The 12,979-nt window shown below is 54.4% G+C and overlaps 1 protein-coding gene across 2 annotated transcripts; it reads right to left on the bottom strand.

Annotated features, from left to right (window-relative positions):
- Positions 1-7,669: 7,669 nt before the first annotated feature.
- On the bottom strand, positions 7,670-12,745 carry NOL12 (nucleolar protein 12). 2 transcript variants are annotated; one of them, XM_036301142.1, is made up of 6 exons: positions 12,583-12,745; positions 11,194-11,299; positions 10,877-10,925; positions 10,207-10,349; positions 8,470-8,567; positions 7,670-8,038 (listed from the first exon to the last, which is right to left on the bottom strand). In XM_036301142.1, exons 1-6 carry the CDS (start codon positions 12,663-12,665, stop codon positions 7,873-7,875), a joined length of 645 nt encoding a protein of 214 aa, XP_036157035.1. In that variant the 5' UTR covers positions 12,666-12,745; the 3' UTR covers positions 7,670-7,872. The 2 variants fall into 2 exon arrangements, with proteins under 2 accessions (XP_036157035.1, XP_036157037.1); XM_036301144.1 differs by lacking the exon at positions 12,583-12,745 and adding an exon at positions 12,181-12,575.
- Positions 12,746-12,979: the final 234 nt, after the last annotated feature.

The raw sequence follows: 12,979 nt of genomic DNA, 5'->3' as shown, positions 1-12,979 counted from the left end.
TCTACAAGGCCCCAGGAAGCCCACAGAGACCATCCCCCACCTCCTTCTCCAACACTGTCCTGGAGTTCCTGTGCCTCTCCCTCTTGGTGGCCTCTCTCCAACCTCCAATGTGCCTCCTCCTTTCTGCCTCAGGGCCTTTGCACCTACTGTTCCCTTCCTCTCCTCTTCCCCTAACTTCACTGGCCAATGTCCCCACATAGCCTTTACCAAGCAGCTGAAATGTCATTTCCTTGGAGAAACCAATCATTGATCCTCATGCCACTTGCTATTCCTTACTACCTTTACCACAACCGTAATTCTTGGCACGATTAGTTAGTTTCCATTTCTCCTGCTAGTTTGCAAGCCCCATGAACCAGGGACTGTGTCTGTGTTACTTTTCACTGTTTCCCCAGCATCTAGCATCATGCCTGGCACACGTGAAGCACCTATTCAATATGTGTGAACATGTGAACTGGCCCGTCTCAGCCGGGAAGTGGAAGGACTAACCCTAGAACCCAAACCTGTCTGAATCAAAATTTCTTCTCCTGTTCCTGACTTGCCATCTCCCCACCCATTAGGAGAAGGTGATTTGCATGGGAGATGGACTCACTGAGCTTTCCGGCCGCTGTTCCCTGAACTTGGGGGGAGGGGAGCTGTTACTACAGGAATCAGGACGGGCAAAAAGGAATCTCCCGGGTTGGTTTGCCTGATCAGGAAGGAGGGAGGGGAAACTAAGGCGTATTGAATTAGCCACCTGTGACTGCGGCTAAGCAGCGCCAGAGGCCCTGAGTGAGGAGCCTTGCTGCCTTTTCTCTTTAGGACAGTGAAGCCAGAGGGTAAATGACCCACGGTCACACGGCGGGGAAACGGCAAACCTGGCCCTGGAACGCTGGCCGTGTGGCTCCAAAGCTGAACAATGCCTCACTCATATTGGTCACTTCAGAGCCTAACCCCCTGCATGGTGCTGGCTGCCAGGCTTAAGAGGAGCCTCAGGACCCTGTGGGAATAACAGGCCCACGAGGCACCAAGGCTGACGGGCCCATGGAGATTCAGGGTCCAACGCTTCTCATAGCGTGTGTATCAGGAGCTCTGGGTTTATGTGTGTGGGGACTTGACCCAAGACCAGATGGTTCCCAAAGTGAGAAAATGCTTCACTCCTTCAACACCTTCAAGGAGAACCTTTGCAGTGGCTGCTGGGGTATCTTGAACATCTCTCTAGCACCTGCCAACCTCCCCCCATCCCCGCCCCCCCAACCTCCCTTTTTAACAGACAGCAGGACTCAGGTTCAGAACATTTGGCCAGCAAATTCTCTAGTTAGAATTTAAAGACACTTCTGTTTTTCATCTTTCTCTTTCCTTCTTTTTAACCTTTTATGTAAAGGATATGGTCCTAGTTTTCTATTTGTGGTGGTGATGTAAAGTTCTGCTTTAGTGGAAGTCAAAAAAGGGAGTTGATTTAAAGAATAAGGTATGTAATAGATTACATGAGGCAATGGCAAAAAAACAAAACACAAACCCATAAAATCGGGAGAATGCCTGGCATTCGGGAAACATTCACGTGGTCCCACTACTTCATTGAACAGATGGAAAAACTGAGGCTCTGCCCAGGAGGAAAGCCAGTGTCTGGGTTCAACTGCAAGTGAGTGTCCCAGTCAGGCCCCAGCCCATCACGGACGCCCCCATCCCAAACCACCCGACCACTCAGGAGTGCCAGCCCACCTGGTGCCTTGCTCTGTAGGCCTCCTCAGGGTGGAAGCAGTTTTGACAGCAGCTCTGGGCAAGCACATTGGCCTCACAGTGTGCACAGGAGGCATTCCCAGCCTCCCCCTCCATACTGGGTGAGTCAGGCCAGGGCAGCTGCTGCAATCCACTGGTGGGGCCCGGGAAGAATGGAGCAGGGAGGCGAGGACCAGGTGACTGGCTAGTAGTGTACCCGGACCCCAGCCCCAGCTTCCCCCTGGACAGACAAAGACCAAGGAAATAAGGTTATTCATCCATGTATCCATCTGTTCATGTATTCACTCAACAAACACCCATTAAGCACCTACTAAGCACCAGGCACTCTGCCAAGCACTTGACACGTGCTTCCTAGTTATTACTGCAGTGTTGCTCCGAGTGTGTTCCGAGGACCCTGCTAGACTCAGTAGAGCTGTTTATAAAATGCATATTCCCAGGTCTCTCCCCAGATCCGCCTACTTAGAATCTCTCTGGAGGTGAGGCCTAGGGGTGTGCATTTTAAACAAGTCTCCTAGGGCACTCATGCACCCCAAAGTTGGAGTGCCCGTGCCTTACAATTATCCTGCATTGTGGATAAAATTCATGTCAGTTTCAGATGAAGCAAGGAAGGCTCACAGAGGTTCCATAACTTGCAAGGCCCCAGTGGCTGAACTGGATTCAAACCCACCACCCCCCAAACACACACACAAGGAGGTGGAAGTGAAGGGCACTGGATCACCCTGCCAACCCACACAGGTCCTTTGGGGGAATACTGGGAGGCAAAAGGCCAGCCAGGTCTTTTCAGAGTTGAGGACAAAGTCATGAACAAAAGTAACAACCTAACGTCACACAGCAAGTTTGTGGCAGAGCCTGGCCAAAGAGGAACCCTGGTGTTCTGACTTGTGCCTGTGGCTGTCCCTTCTGTGCTCCTGGGAGCTCCACTGTCATGCCCTTGGGGGGGGGGAGGGGTAGCCCCAACAGAAGAGTGACTTGAAGATGCCCTCCTAACCCACACAGAGCGCCAGGAGGGGGTGGGGCGAGAGGAATCCATATTCCCAAACACACCTGCCCCTATGGCACCCCAAGTCACTGCCCGGTACTTTCCTCACCTGGAGAATTTCCTCCAGTGTCCCAGGGAATCAGGCCTTCCTTGCCAATCTCACCCGAGAACTGGGGAATTTCATGTCCTCTGCTGGGGCAGCCAGGGCGAAGGTTCTTGGCTTCTCCATCATCAGACCTGGGAGGCAGCAGGGCACGGTCTATGGGGAAGAGGGTGGGGTCTCTGATCCTCTCTGGGCTCTCCTCCCAGCATCGCTGCTCCCAGCTCCCAGTGGTAGACCAGGAGGGACTTGGTCCCGCCCAGCCCGGCAGTTCTTTCCCAGTTTGGCCACATAAAGGAGTATCTCCTGGGATGGAGACCGCTGCTCATTTCCCTGGGAGCGGATGTAGAGGACTCTACTCCATGTCCCCCTCACTGCTCCCGCTTCCTCTTCCCCCACCCGCAACCAATCGGCAGAATCCTTCTCTGAAATGCAGTTTAGATGCGGATATAACAATGAAAAACCTGCAGAGGACATGGATGCTCCACCCGGAGAATAGACCCGTAGACCTCTCTCCATGCAGCCAGTCCCCCAGTCCCTCTCCATATCCTCACTCCGCTACCTTTTCCCGCTTACCCTCCTCCCCTCCACCCTTTCCAATGCGCAGAACTAACCTCGGCTCGAGTTTCCATGCACAAGGGGGTGCCAGGGTTGGGCACGGAGGTCACAGCCTCTTTATTTTAACAATGAATCAGAACATTGCCCGGGAGGAGGATGAAGACCACGCCTCTGCCGCCCTCTCATAGGCTCTCTCTAGGTCCTTTATTTACATGAAGACTGTGCGATTGGATAATCCGAGGAGAAGGGGCGGGGCGGAGGTGGGCGGTGCCCAGATGCCTCTGAGCGCGGGACCCAGTGCACGTTAAGCCTGAGCAACCAGGTCTGGACCCTCCATGGCTCCTTCTGATCTCCCCCTTTGGTTCGGTCCCCTTACAGTCCGCTAACCTGGTTTCTGCCTAGACCTCGGGCTAGAGTCTTAACTTCTCTGTGCCTCAGTTTTCTAATTTATAAAATGGGGCTAGTAATATTACCTGTGAGGATAAAATTAAATACCCAAGGGTTTTCAACCTCTATTTGCACATTTCCACTAATGCGACGTTCACGCACATGCACAGCTCTCACCTTTTAAAAAGTCTAACATTTTCACCCCACCTGGTTTGGCTCAGTGATAAAGCGTCAGCCTGGGGACTGAAGGGTCCTGGGTTTGATTCCTGTCCCGGGTTGTGGGCTCGATCACCCCAGCTATCAATGATCCTCTCATCATTGATGTTGCTATCTCTCTCTCTCTCTCTTCCTCTCTGAAATCAATAAAACACATTTAACAAAATAAAAAGTCTAACATTTTGCTCTAGCCAGTGTGGCTCAGTTGGTCTGAAAGGTCGCCTGTTCACTTCCCAGTCAGCATACATGTCCAGGTTGTGAGTTTGATCCCAGGTAGGGTGCGAGTGCTTGCAGGAAGCAACCAATCGATGTTTCTCTCTCTCTCTCTCTCTCTCTCTCTCTCTCTCTCTCTCTCAAATTAATAAAAACATTTTTTTTAAAGGCGAACTTTTATTCTGCACCATGTGGCAGCTCCTGGTCCAAATCTCCACTTATGAAGACATAACAATGTGAAGGATTAAGTACAAAGATCTTCATTTCATAGCAACTGAAGATCAGAGAAATTAACTAACTTTCCAGTGTCACACAGTGGCAGAGGCACGACTAAAGCCCTGGATGTCTGCCTCTACCATGGTCCACAGAGCATCCTCACAATCCAGACATCCACATGTACGGGCCTAGCATGCTGAGCTGGGTACTGGGGAGATGGTACCATGAACAAAATGTGGCTCCTTCTGAGACGAGGAGCCCACTGCCCAGTGGGAGAGACAGCCTCGGAACAGGTCATTGTGGGCCAGGATGGAACAGGCGAAGATACAGCTTCATAACAAGAATAAGGGGCTTTCTGCTTGGTCCCAATTACTGTAAGCAAAACAGGGAATAGTGAGACTTGTGTTCAATGTCTGGCTCTGGCACTCGCTGCCTGTGTGATTGTGAGAAAGTTCCTTGACCTCTCTGAGCCTACGGTGGGGTAGGCTCTCGGTCTGAGTTTGAAGCTCGGGTATGATGCCAGCCCTCTAGCTCCCACCCATCAGTGAAACTTGGAGCCAACTCACAGGGCCCTCCTGACAAATTCACTACGCACTTATGAAGCCCCTGCCTTTGTCCGCGTGTGTACTGAGGGTGTATCAGTGAGCAAAAGATCACATCGCCTGCTTTCGTAACGCTTACACTTCAGGGGAGACAAGCAGACCACAACTAGATAGATAAGCAGTATGTGGAGTGTGCTGGCCGGTGATGAGCACAAAGGAGAAAAATGAAGCAGGGAGGGGGTGGACGTGGCTGGCATGGCCAGGGAAGGCTGCACTGAGAAAGGTGACATTTGAGCGAAGACCTGGAGAAGATGGGGCAGCGAGCATGCAGGGCCTGGGAAGGGAGTTTTCAGCTGAGAGGACAGATGCAGAGGTTGGAGTGGAAAGAAGGGAGAGAGGAGAGTCAGGGGCAGGTTGGTGGGTTGTGCTGAGCTCTCTTCCCAGCTCTGGAGCTGCCTGGTTGCCCCCCTCTGTGGAATGGCTCGGGGCTAAGGGTGCAGTGGTGGCAGCCAAGGAAGCATCACCATGTAGTCCCAGCCTCGCAGCCCCCTTTGTATTCTCTGAATCTGCTTATCTCCACTTTTGCTCATGCCATTTCCCGTGGCTGGGACACCCCTCCTCAGAGGTCTGGGGAAGCTGGATAGGTTCTGTTCCCGCTCTACCCCCCTGAGCCTCAGCTTCCTCTCAGCCAAGTGGAAATGGCCATCCCAGCTCTCCTTGCCCACAGGCCTGGTGGAGAATCACATGCTCTTGGCAGGCAACATAGAGATGCAGGGGAGTGTGGCCCAATGGAGCAGGGACAGGAAGGCACGAGTCTCTAGAAGGGTCATCAGGGCTGGCTCCAGCCCGTGGTCACCTTGCACAGTATGATCCAAAGCGGCCAGGCTTGCTTTTACTGACCGCTTTAGAGACTCATGACTTGATAAAGCTGCTAGAGGCCTCAACCCACAGGGCCCAGGAGATGGGGGGCAGCAGGAGTAAAGAACCAAAGGCAGGCATGGCGAGAGGCGCTCCTGGGAGAAGACCAGCTCCCCAGAGGGTTGACTGCACCGCAGCTGACACTAGGACTAGCACAGCCACGGCCTCAATGTCCTGGGTCTGCTGGAGGAACCAGGGGCACGCATAAGAGCGATAATACTAACCAACTTCACCCGTTGTAGGTACAAGTTATACATGACCCCATGTCACTGGGGATGGGAAGAGACCCAGGGCAGATGCCTCAGCAGTCAGCAGCAACTGCACATGCACTGAAGGCGCATCGGAGAACACAGTGCTGAGAACTGTCCACACGCAGGTCTCATTTTAGCCTTCGGGCAGCACTAGGAGGTAGGTGTCTCCTATCATCCTACACATGGGAACAGACCCAGGGAGGTTAGCAGAGTGAGGAGCTCAGACAGTGGTCAAGTGGCAGGGCCCATATTCCAATCCACACTCTGCCGTCCACTGACGCCCCAGGCCTAGCTGTTCCTGCTCACGGGGCCTGTGAGGGCTGGGGTCACATTCCGCTACCATGGGTTGAGCACCAGAACAGCTTTGAGCCTGGTAGCAGGCTCTGCCCTGGACGGAGGCAACCAAGTGGGACTGAGTCACCTGACCCAAGCACAGGAGGGGACAACCAGAAGGCAACAAGAGGAGCGGGTGGAAGGAGCCGAGAAGCAGGTCACGAGGCCTCCTGGCCAGAAGCCCTGAACTGCGCGTTCCCATGCCCAGGTGTGGCCTTCAGAACTGCATCAGATATCACCAGAGAGGTGTTGATGGCGACATGGGAAAGCACCTGCCCACCCCCAGGTGCAGCCTAACAGCCACTGTTCCTGAGCCTGCCCAATGGTGGGGTGCGGCTGCTCCTGGAATGCCTTCCTGGGAGGAGTAGGCGGAAGGCCTGCCCCACAGACTTCAACTCCCTCTCCTCCAGGCGTCTCCTATATCCCAAGGCCACAGACCCTGCAGCTGTGCTCCCATCACAGCTCTCCTGTCACCGTGACCATCTCTCACTAGTCATGAACTTCACTGGGGATGAGAGCACATCCCACTCCCCTTTCAGTCCTAGTGTTAGGGTCCTGACCAGGGTGCAACACAAAACCCCTGTGCCCCAGCTCAGAATCACCAGTAAGTAGTTAGGGGGGAGTCAACGATGCTCCAGTGCGCTGGCTTCCTCTACCTTCTTGGTCAGGGGAACAGCAGAGCGTGAGGGGTCACTAACAGCAGGAACAAGGGCGGCTTTCATCAGCTCGGAGGCCACGTCTGAAGGCCTGGAGGAGTGTGAAGCCTCGTAGAACACCAGCTGGACTCCCAAGGGGTCTGCTCGGAAAGGGCCACACTTTCAGACACGATGCATTTTCTTTAAAAAGGTTATTCACTCCTAGAGCCTGAGAAGCTGCCTGTTTGGGGGTGGGGGATGCTCCAAGAGTCATCTGCCCCCACCATTTCAATTTCAGCTGAGGAGACGAAGAAGACCAAGGAGAAGGGACAGACTGCAAGTCTCAGCTAGTAAAGGGCAAGCTTGGCACTGCTCACCCCCCAGCTGCCCGCTTTCCAGAGCAGCAGGTGGACTCTGGATTCCAGCAGTGGTTATGCTGGTCTGCACCCCAGTCAGGGGGCCTAGAGCTGACGCTGCCTCTTCACACCCACAGGGAAAAGCGCTGGAGGGTGAGGATGGACCCACTCTCTGACCACGCCCACCACCCCAGCAGCCTACCCTTGGTGCATGGCATTGGGGCCAAGGACAAACCACAGTGCACTCAGTTTCAAAAATCTGAGGAAGGCCCAGTGGTGTATACATTTAGGAAGATGCTCCAAATGTGGCTCAGAAGGTTCCTCCTGAGGGAGGCCAGTTCTCAGCTGCCCGCTTCTTCTGGGTGTCGGTGCAGGCTGGGTTACCGGGACAGCCAAGCAGAGGCGGGACAGATCCTTGCAGCCCAGGCTGGGGCCTGGCCTGGTTCTCCGGCTCACTCTCCGCTGTGCCGGGCTTTGCCGGTCAGCCGGCGGCGCTGGGTCTTGCTGGTACGGGTGGCACTCGGGGGCTTCTTGGTGGAGTCCTGGGCTCGTCGAGGATGTTTCTTCTTGACTTTTCTGCGGTTGTGTGCATGCAGTGACGCCGTGAGAGAGGAGATCCTGCGGGAGGGTGGAGGCAGTGAGGCTCGGGGAACAGGGCCGAAGAGAAAGGTGGTGTTTACCTTGGGGAACAGGGCGTAAGCGAAAGGTAGTGTGCGGGTTGACTGACAGCCCAGCTCATGAAGGGGAAGTCAGGACAAGCCCACGATAGCGGGAGTACCAAGTCCATTCCAAAGGCAGCCTGCTCTGACCCAGAGGGCGGCCAGCTCCTCAGCTCAGAGAGAGAAAGGTCTTTACCCCAGGTACGAAGGGCTTCCAGGGTCGGCCGATCTTGGAGTGGGGATGGGGGACAATGAGAAGCTGAGGACCACATGAGGCCCCATCCCTGCCCCACCCACAGCACTCCCCGAGCCAGCGGGCGGTGGCACTGCAGGCCAGGTCACCCGGGCAGCCACGCAGAGCAGGCTCAGAGGAGGACAGGCCGGGCTCACCGCTGGGACAGCAGGGGCTCTCTGGACTTCCTGGGTAAGGCTTTGGTCGGCTTCTCCATGGACGACACCTCCTCTTCAGACCCAGGCCCGGTCCCTTGCTAAAGAAGCACAGGACAAAGATCGTCACAGAGAGCAGTGGACTGGGAGGCCAGGCAATCGTGGCTCTATGCAGTGGGGGCGCGATTCGCCACCTCCCAGGCCTGGGCAGGCTCAGGGAAGGCTCTGTATGCCCTGGAGCAGGAATTACACAAGGGAGAGCTGTATTTCAGAGTCCTCCGCTGCCTCAGTTTCCAGTGGGCACGCAACACTCACAGATGGAAGAACTCTAAAACGGAGACAAAACTTGTCTTTGCATCAGACCTTTCAGGAGATGGAGCACAAAATAGAAGGTGGATAATAAGACGTGGCAAGGCAGTGGCTCGAGGACTTAAGCACACTGTAGCCCGGTAGGAAATGTGGTTTACCTGTGACTGTGCACAGACAGTCCTCGGGTTACATCGGACTCGACGTACGTTGTTTTGTGGTTACGTCGCCATCTCCCATTTATTTATTAAAAAAAAAAGTTCCGTCACTTTGACGTATGTGCTTTATGTTTTTTATTATTTATTTACCACAAGTAAAGGTCAGGAATTGTTTTCTTTCTTTGAAATTTTTTGACTGTTTCACTTCATTACTGCTGTGTATGTGCTCCATGTGAGTGACGTAGGTGCTTATGTGGGTGGGTTCTGACTTACCACGAAAATCACGTTTTGTCGTGTTGCAGGGACGGATCTCCGACGTCACCTGAGGACCTACTATACACATGTACACAAATTCCTACACAACCCAGACAGACAGACTCTAACTGAAACTAACTTACTGAGATGCTTTCCGATATTCAATGATAATTCTATTCTTTTTTTTTTAATTCTTACCCGAGGATGTGTTTATTGATTTTAGAGAGAGAGGATGGTAGAGAAAGAGCGAGACATCGATGTGAGAAACATCAACTGGTTGCCCGACTGGGAACAAACCTGGAGCCTAGGTATGTGCCTTGACCTGGAATCAAATTGGCAACCTTCTGGTGTATGGGACAACGCTCCAACCAACTGAGCTACACCAGCCAGGGCTACTTCTTCCTTCCTTTCTTTTTTTTAAAATATATTTTATTGATTTTGTACAGAGAGGAAGGGAGAGGGATAGTTAGAAACAACGATGAGAGAGCAACATCGATGAGCTGCCTCCTGCACACCCCCTACTGGGGAAGTGCCCGCAACCAAGGTACATGCCCTTGACCGGAATCGAACCTGGGACCTTTCAGTCCACAGGCCGATGCTCTATCCACTGAGCCAAACCGGTTCGGGCCCCCCACCCCCTTTTTTTTTTAGTGCTCTTAGAAACCTGCTAATAACTCACAGGTTGAAAACGCACTGTCAGTGCACTCAGATGTGCCGTGTTATTATTGCTGCTTACCATGCAATGGAGTGACCACAGTAAACAGCTATCTTAAGTGCTTCTAATGGGTTCTCCACTTTTAACCTCACAGAAATCCCACAAGGCAGGTGCTACCATTAGCGAGCCTCAATGTACTGATGAAAGGAAGAGGCAAAGCAAAGAGAAGCCAAGCTCCCCAAGCCGCTCAGTGGTGGAGTTCGCCTGTGAAGCCCCAGACTCCAGGGTTCTGTCTGGGCCCAGAGGGAAACAACCCTTTGCACTGGAATCTCCATGACATGGACCAGGGCTGGGAGTGACACTCACATCAGGCGGGGGCAGTCCGAGCAGCCGGGCCCCTGAGAGGTCCAGGTCACTGATGGTGGTCACGGTGACTGTGTGGTTGGGGTGGTCATACTGCACTGACTCTGTCTTTGCCGTCACCAGCCGGTCCAGTTCGTCCGCCTCCTCTGTTCAGGGTGAGCACAGAACTGAGCCTCAATACTAGGGCATAAGTAACCAGGCCCCAGCCCCTCCCAGTCCTGGAGTGCAATGCTCCCTCTACTCTGTAGGAGAGTATCTGGGAGGTCACTGGCTCCAGCGCCTGGCCTGTCAACAAATGCTATAAGTTATCCAATTCCTCCTTTTGTGTTCCAGGAAACCCTCAGACCACATGGTTCCCACCAAGGACAAGCCCAGTGTGACACCAGGAGCTGCTGCCCCTTTCCCTCTACCCCCAGTCCCTCCAGGTCTCAGAAACTGGGCTGACTGCTCAGAATCGGTTTACCAAGAGGTAGGGTCTCCTCCGTGTCTCTGAGCCACTCACATTCAGAGGTACCCAAGGACCACTCCTGTCCCCGGGTCATCACCAAGACCCTCAGAGTTAAGGAAGTCAGCTTCCGTGCAGCCCCGGCACCCCTATCCTCCCACCCACCAAGGGATTAACAAACCCAGGCCTGTTGGCTATTCTCCAGGTCAGGCCAAGGATGGGACTTACCCAGTGCCTCCTCTCTCTCTGCCAGCATTTTCAGGTATTCTTGGTGGCGCTGAAACCAAAAGGGAGGGGAACACAGTGAGTATGATGGCTGTCCAACCCCACCTCAGGCAGGGGCACTGCTCACCTCCAGAGTGAGTGAGTGAAAGACTAGAAGATCCCATCCTAAACCTTCCCCAGACCTGGGCCCACGGTGTCTCTACCTGTACAAATGCTTCCCAGGCCTGCTCACGCCTCCCCTCACCCCCGAAGATGCCCCATTCAGGCATCGGAGGCTACAGGTCCCCTGGGGTGAGACTCTCCCACCCTCCCCTCTGCACCTCCTCCCGGAGCTTCTTCTGCTCCTTCTTGAGCCGCTGCTTGATCTCCTCTATGGCTGCCTTCTTCCGCTCCACCTTCCGCTTGTGGAAGCCTGTCAGGTACTCCCTACAGGAAAGAGGCAAGGGAGCGTCAGGACATACAAGGAATAAAGGCTCGTTCCAAAAACAGCTAAAGTGCACCCTCAGTCCTAACTGGTTTGGCTCGGTGGATAGAGCATAGGCCTTCGGACTGAAGGGTCCCGGGTTTGATTCCGGTCAAGGGCATGTACCTTGGTTGCGGGCACATCCCCAGTAGGAGGTGTGCAGGAGGCAGCTGATCGATGTTTCTTTCTCATTGATATTTCTAACTCTATATCCCTCTCCCTTCCTCTCTGTAAAAAATCAATAAAATATATATTTAAAAAAATAAAAAAAAATAATTTGCACCCAGTGTGCCATGCACCATTCCCAAAACATACCTGTGATCCTCACAACTACCTGTGCCGTGGGTACCAATCCCTGTCTTACAGACGGGGTCACTGGGGCACAGAGAGGCTGGGTTACTTCCCAAGGTCACAGAGGGGAAGGTATGAAAAGAGGGAGATGGTGCCTCTTTCTACCCACTACCCTCCAGGGCTTCCAGCTTCAAGAAACAGAGACAGTGATGGGCGTGGGCTTCGGGCCTTTGAACCCAAACAGGCGGCCCGCCTATACTGCCCAATTCCATTTCCCGGTGAATTGAGCCACTTCCAGCAGGACTTCCGAGGCCACCTTACTCGGACCTCTGCACTTTCTGCTGGACCAACACCGCATCTCCCCAGGGCATTTGCCCGCTGGACCCCTCCATCCGTGTAGGGCCTGTGGATGCCCCAGCGCTTCCCTCCCTCCATCTATCTGAGCTCAGCCCCTTCCCGGCTCTGCAGTACCGACGGCACCATTCCCATCCATTCCGGGCCCCCACACTAGGTTTTTCCATGACCCACTACCCTCTGCTAAGGTGGCACACACATGTAGGAGTGAGTACATGTCTGGTGAGCGAATAAATGAGCTTAAGCCACGCGTGTCATTCATTTATCGTTTATCTTCAACATCTGAGAGCACTGCAGGCGGGGCGGCCGGCTGGGCTAGGGAGGTCGCAGCCATTGCTCCGAAACCCGAACTCCCGGCTCTAAGAAGCTGGGAGGTTTGGGGCGCGGAGAAGAGCGAAGGGAGGGCGGGGCGAGCGGTTCCATTGCTCAGGCCGGGGGCCGAGAGCGGCCGCTTCCATTCGGCCCGAGAGCGTCCCGGGGGAGCCGCGGAGCACGCCGCGAGGGCGGGGCCGGAAGGGCCCGAGCGTGAGCGTGCGCGGCGCGGGGATGGCGTAGGCCTTGCCCGGCAGCCGGAGGGGATGCGGCCCAGCTTAGCACTCACCGCCGCTTCTCCTCGTCGAAGCTGAGAACGAGCCGCGGCCGCCGGTTGTCGCCGTCTCGCTTCTTCTTCTTGTTGCGGCCCATAACTGTGAGGCCTGGGCGGTGCGGCTCCCGCTCCCCTAAGACACTTCCGGTGTAGCGTCCTCAGCCTTCCGGGCGCGCCTGGCAACGACGCTCCGAGGTTCCATCCACTAGAGCTGGTCTTTTAAAGGGACCGCCCCAGCCAGTCTCCCCACCCCTCCCTTCTGGGTGTAACGAGCAGAAATCCGCCGGGCGACTCCCAGCCCCATTCCTTCTAGACAAGCACGGTACCCGACACAGAGCAGGTGCTCAATATGGAGTTATTAGATGGCGTTATATCAACCAAAGATTGCTGATCCTACTTTTTTTTTAAGTGT

The sequence above is a fragment of the Myotis myotis genome, unplaced genomic scaffold (assembly GCF_014108235.1).
Source record: "Myotis myotis isolate mMyoMyo1 unplaced genomic scaffold, mMyoMyo1.p scaffold_m19_p_3, whole genome shotgun sequence".
NCBI lineage: Eukaryota > Metazoa > Chordata > Mammalia > Chiroptera > Vespertilionidae > Myotis > Myotis myotis.
Note: the sequence above shows the minus strand (reverse complement) of the source record. Positions and strands in the feature narration are given on the sequence as shown.

Excerpts from the sequence above, each read along its gene's own strand:
- NOL12 (XM_036301142.1), bottom strand. The coding sequence starts at position 12,665 with ATGGGCCGCAACAAGAAGAAGAAGCGAGACGGCGACAACCGGCGGCCG. Across the intron at positions 10,926-11,193 it reads AGAAGAAGCTCCGGGAGGAG|CGCCACCAAGAATACCTGAA; the intron begins GTGCAGAGGGGA and ends TTTTGGTTTCAG. Across the intron at positions 8,568-10,206 it reads TCGGACTGCCCCCGCCTGAT|CAAGGGACCGGGCCTGGGTC; the intron begins GTGAGTGTCACT and ends GTGCTTCTTTAG.